General features: G+C 45.0%; 1 protein-coding gene across 1 annotated transcript; it reads right to left on the bottom strand.

The window, feature by feature from the left end:
• On the bottom strand, positions 1–3780 carry LOC123061372 (protein arginine methyltransferase NDUFAF7, mitochondrial). The gene is made up of 10 exons (XM_044484454.1): positions 3190–3780; positions 3022–3083; positions 2790–2933; positions 2272–2382; positions 1997–2192; positions 1363–1421; positions 1222–1274; positions 930–1152; positions 497–605; positions 1–401 (listed from the first exon to the last, which is right to left on the bottom strand). The coding sequence occupies exons 1-10, from the start codon at positions 3704–3706 to the stop codon at positions 139–141; spliced, it is 1737 nt and encodes a 578-aa protein (XP_044340389.1). The 5' UTR covers positions 3707–3780; the 3' UTR covers positions 1–138.
• Positions 3781–5551: the final 1771 nt, after the last annotated feature.

Genomic DNA, 5551 nt, shown 5'->3' with positions numbered 1-5551 from the left:
TAGCCCACAAAAATAAAGCCTGCTCTGAACTCAACTGTCTATATCATCAAGTACAACAGGAATTGCAGAGGGTCTCGTTATTTTTAGTTTTTTCATTACTGGTTAACAGATTACACAAAGGAAAGGGATCACCGCTTTTCACTCGAATGGAACGGGCGAGCCATGCTTCTTGTTGACAATGGCCATGGCCAGGTACCTGCTGCCCATGCCGATGGGCGTTTGGTCATCAGGCCCTTCCCAGAATGGGGCTTCTCCGTCTCCGACTAGACGCCAGTAGCCTGTCCTCAGAGACTCCGCCTGCTTCTCGTCACAGTTCTGCATAAGGGCTTCCACCCGGAAGTTGATACCAAGAGAACCCAACAACTGGGATTGAGTCATTGGTCCATGGACGGAAATATCATCTGCAGATATAACAACAGACACAAGCCTAGTAAGAAATGCTTGCCTTGCCATGAAAAGTACAAACAAGCAATAAGAGTTCATAAACGTTGCAAACCTGAAGCATCCTTGGCAGAGTGCTTGATTGCAGCAAAATCAACATAGGCACTGAGATCAGCAGACCCAGGGTCGTCTAATATGTGAACGAATTTGTGTTTGCGGATTGCCTGCATATATATCGTTGTTTTCTTAATGTACATGTCATTTATTCAAGAGACTAGTCTATTGCTTACAGAATTGATATTCGTAAAAGAACAGTCCATGAGATAATTCCTTGTGCAAGCACATTATATATAAAACCAAATACTGTACAAAACAAGGAATAGAATTTGGGTATCATGTGAGCACCAAAGACTATCCAGTCTACTTTTAGCAATTTATTTATGTCAAGAGATCCACAGGGGCAGGACTAGCTGGAGCTTTGTACACACTACGGTCAACAACTTCTTCAGTTCAACTCAGGTGTAGCGAAACAATTCTAAAATGCAAACCTGAAGACTATCAGACACTATTCCATTTTTGCCATAGTCAATGATCAGAGCACCTCCACCATCTGAGCTAATTCGGTCTGCGATCTGTTCGCTAATCTCCATTGCTTTCGGGCAGACTTCAATCTGCTCAACCTTCTCGAGCTCCTCAGGACTAGCCCATTGACAACGTTTGGAGAGGAAAATTAAAGAGGCTGTAGGCTGCGGAGACAGAACAAAGCGAAACCTGCTACGAAGTAAGAATTACACATTTACTTAAGGTTAATAATACTTAACTAAGATTTGTAAAACCTACAATGAGTCTCCTGCGAGATCCACCATCTTTTCACACCAGCCGCGTGACCCTTTCTGCAGGAAAAAATGGTTGTTCAGTGGAACAATTGCACAGTAATTAATCTTTAAGCGTGATAAAATCTGAAACAGACTGCTCACCAACCTGAAATTGATGGATTGGTAAAGCATCAAAGAATTCATGAGCAACAATTATGGTGGGGACTGCAGATAAGACACTTAAAATAAGGCAAACAAGAGAAACCCCAAAAATATGTTTGAAAGACAAAAACTTGAAGATACATAAAGGCAACCCAGTTTCAGAATAAACCATACAACTTGTAGAAGAACGCTAAAGGCAGTCCAACAGAGAGATTACAAGCATCAGAAGCTGAAATGTTTAAGGATCGACATACACCAAGTATCTAAGCTAGCTCATTAGCAAGTTTAAGCATCAGAAGCAAATAAGCAATGGCAGCATAGGTGCTTGAAGATCATCCAACTAATTGGCAACATCATTAGCAAGTTGAGGATAATATATATTGTGCGATTGTGTCACTTTCAAAAGGAAATCGACGATAGATCCGTCTATTTTTGGTCCATGTCATTATGTACTTTAGCACATTCTTTACCACAACAAATGAATCAGACCATACTAATTCCACAAATCTCATGGTATGGTTAAAAGATGAATGACAGTATAAGAGTTTATCATACAAGTGCCTAGATGATATCCACAGTTATACCATAGAGATTAACTACTTAGAAACATGAAATTTGTAGCTGAAAGAGCCCCTTACATCCTGAAGGAACCTGTTCGAGGGAGGCATGCCAATAAACAGGGGCTCCACAAAGCTTGCTAACTGTCCTTTTTTCATCACCAACAGATTCATCTTCACATTTCAGAGTATTGTACTGCACCTTTTGCAATGTAGGGCTACATTCTACCAAGTTAATGTTGAGCGCCTTAGTGAAATTAACGAACTTTGCTGAGCCCTATTGAAATGGACATATGCATTAAGAAACAGGACAGTACAAGTTCGACAAAGGAGAGGCACAAGCAAGAAAACCATACACGAAGTAAATCTGCCAAGAGAGTTCCTCGTCCTGGGCCAAGCTCAATCAAATTCACCTTCTCTGGTTGCCCCATTTGCTCCCACAGACACATCGCCCACACACCAATCAGCTGAGGCAAAGCAGCAAAACATTATTTACTCTTATCTCATAAGCCATAGCATAAGATCAACCAATCGAGTAAATCAACCACTGGACAAATTAAATTCACCATACGAATATAAAACACTTAATACGATTCTGAATATCATAATTTCCAATAATACTATAGTCCTGCAGCAAAAATGATGTGCAATGGAAGTGCACAAACATAAAAGATTACAATGCCTCACAACCATTCATAAATATCACGTGGTGTATCGTTGCATTGTTATACATGAAACAAATGGTCCATCTCTCTGCCATCACTGAATTTCCAAGTGTGGCACATTACATGATTCTAATACCTGTACTCGCAAAAAAGAAGAAGATTCTAATACCTGAATGCTGGAAGACAAACAGCTAGGGAGCACCACTTACCTCTCCAAACATCTGGCTGACCTCTGGTGAGGTGATGAAATCCCCAGACTCCCCAAACACATCGCGATTCATGTAGTACCCAGACTGTGGGTTTGTAAGCACCTCCTCCATGTACTCAGCTATGCTGATCGGCCCACTCCGGAACTAACCTTCCAATGACAACCGAATCACATTTCCACAATGCAAGCAATGGAGATTAAAGACTAATAATGGAGGGGGGAACCATCGATACCTTTATGATGCTCTTAAGGTGCTTGACAAGGTCAGAGTCCGACGACGGCTCGTGAGAGTGCTCTGTCGCATAGATCAAATGTGCATAATCAGAAACACTGGACCCCAATGTGCATGCGCGTAACAGTCTGAAAAATGTGAATGTGTATGGGAGTGAGAGGGGTGAGACCTGGGGGGCTGTATAGACCGGCGCGGTCCACAGAAATGCTGAGCCTGGCGCCGGAATCGCCTGATGATCCCGGGAGCTTGTCATCCTCCGCCTCATCGTCGCGGGCACCGACGGAGGACGGTGGCGGCGAGGACGTCGGCGTGGACGAGAAGCGCGCGAGGAAGGAGGAGGAGGATATGTAAGGAGGGAGGGTCCGACGCGTGGATGAGCCGGCTTCCCCACTGCAGCCGGTGATGCGAGGGGCCAGGCAGCGGAGCAGAGCGGCGGCTGGGCTCCGAAGCATCTCGACGGCGAGACAGAAGGAGTAGCTGAAGTGCTGGTGGGTTGGGCCGGAGCGGGCACCGACGGAGGACGGTGGCGGCGAGGACGTCGGCGTGGACGAGAAGCGCGCGAGGAAGGAGGAGGAGGATATGTAAGGAGGGAGGGTCCGACGCGTGGATGAGCCGGCTTCCCCACTGCAGCCGGTGATGCGAGGGGCCAGGCAGCGGAGCAGAGCGGCGGCTGGGCTCCGAAGCATCTCGACGGCGAGACAGAAGGAGTAGCTGAAGTGCTGGTGGGTTGGGCCGGAGAGGGGGTAGGACGACGACGGGTTTCGCTCGAAAGCCCAATGAGCCTGGCCGGGCTATCACTTTGATTACCCCTCTCAGGCCGTTGGATCGTCACTTTTGGGCATCTTTCCTGCCCTCTCAGGCCATTAGCATTCGTGGCCGTTGGATCGTCGTTTTTAGGCATTTTCTACCATCCGATTGTCTTTTAATTGCACCCCCCGTCGCTTCGTTCGATCCTAACGAGCGCTAACCCTTCTTGGGCCGCTGCTCTGGTGGCTTTTTTCGGCTTCTGAGATTAAATTGAGCCTACCAGGCCTGTAATCGTCCCTTGCGGGGAGGCCGAAAGACTCTCTCACGCGCAGCGGCTGGGGCAAGCACGACCCATCGGGAAAAAGAGCAGACATGCGAGGTGTTGTCATTTCTCCTCCCCGCAACCACTCATGCGCGTGGCGGCCAGGGTTAGTGATGTTCGATCCTCTGATGGGGAGCGGTGCGAGGCGAGCGGATGCAAGACATGGCTGATTTGCGATCAGACCCCATTCCCCCGACCTCTTTCTCTTCCTCCTTGTCTAGCAGGCCATTGCGCTACACCGGTGTCGACTTCGAGCGGCAGCGCACCTTCCTCGACCTCAACCTCGAACAGCGGCACCGCCAAACTCAGCATCCCCTTATGCGTTGTCGCCCAACATGGCCCTCGTGCTGCTGCACTGCTCCATGCTGGCTATAGGTACAACTCGTATTCCCCTCTTACGCAATATGCTCGATCGTATATCCCACAAGCAAGTCATGGCTGCAGACGACCTCACGCAGCATAGTAGGAACAAGAATATCTTAATTACGTGAGAATTTTGACATAATACAAGGCCCCCGACACTGATCGTAGATACACTCAGATTGAATCATGTGAATTCCACAGTATCTACACAATATATTTTTCTATTTATCCTAGGAATCCCAAATAAACTCAAATTTCTCTCTTTCTTTTTTATATGATGGAGTTGTATCTTTGAAGTGTGCACTGTATGTTGCTGATAAGTTTTTAATTGGTTCTTTCTCTTTTACAAAATCGGGCAGAAAAGAGAAGAACAGATCTTTTTTTAGTTTAACAGAGAAAAGTTGAAACATGAAAGACGCTTCAGTTCTGTCAGAGGAATGGATGTCCAAGTATCTTGTGTTTCACTTTGATGGGAAACCGCATCAAGAAAAAATCAAGAATTCGTTGTCTAACAAGGTTTAATAAATGTCTATGCATTTCTCTTATTTATTTTATGTATTCATTGCTCATTTTTTATTTCTCTCTTCATCTTTCGAAATTAGTACAAAAACCAAACATCTTTCCAAACTGCTGTGCAGAAACTAATATTTGAAGCCGATATGAACAACGACGATGGTTATCTGCTTCTTTAATCCATCCAATGTCTCATCAATTCCTTTCTTGGCAGCTCCTGACAAAATACAAATTCATTGTTTCAGAAGGAAGTGAGCCTCAGTTTTACCTAGATCCTTCAGCACGGAATCTGCAAATCATTTGTACGTTTTTTCTTTCTTTTTTCCACAAGATATTTAGTATTAGTTTATATGCATACTACACAGGTTAATGTTCTTTGTGATTGAAGGCTACCTAAATATGCTTACAAATTGCATCCTGCTTGGGTTTTGTTTTCATTGCAGATGCATACTAAAAAAGCTTGCCATTTACATGATGCACTTCGAGCCATTGTTTGACCAATCTGAGCATTTGTTTTATACAGAATTTTACTACAAGCCTTGCTCTATTTGTAGAAAAGGTTAGCACACTGACTTCAACTGGTACG

This window comes from Triticum aestivum, chromosome 3A (genome assembly GCF_018294505.1).
Source record: "Triticum aestivum cultivar Chinese Spring chromosome 3A, IWGSC CS RefSeq v2.1, whole genome shotgun sequence".
NCBI lineage: Eukaryota > Viridiplantae > Streptophyta > Magnoliopsida > Poales > Poaceae > Triticum > Triticum aestivum.
This window is presented reverse-complemented; position numbering and strand designations above follow the sequence as displayed.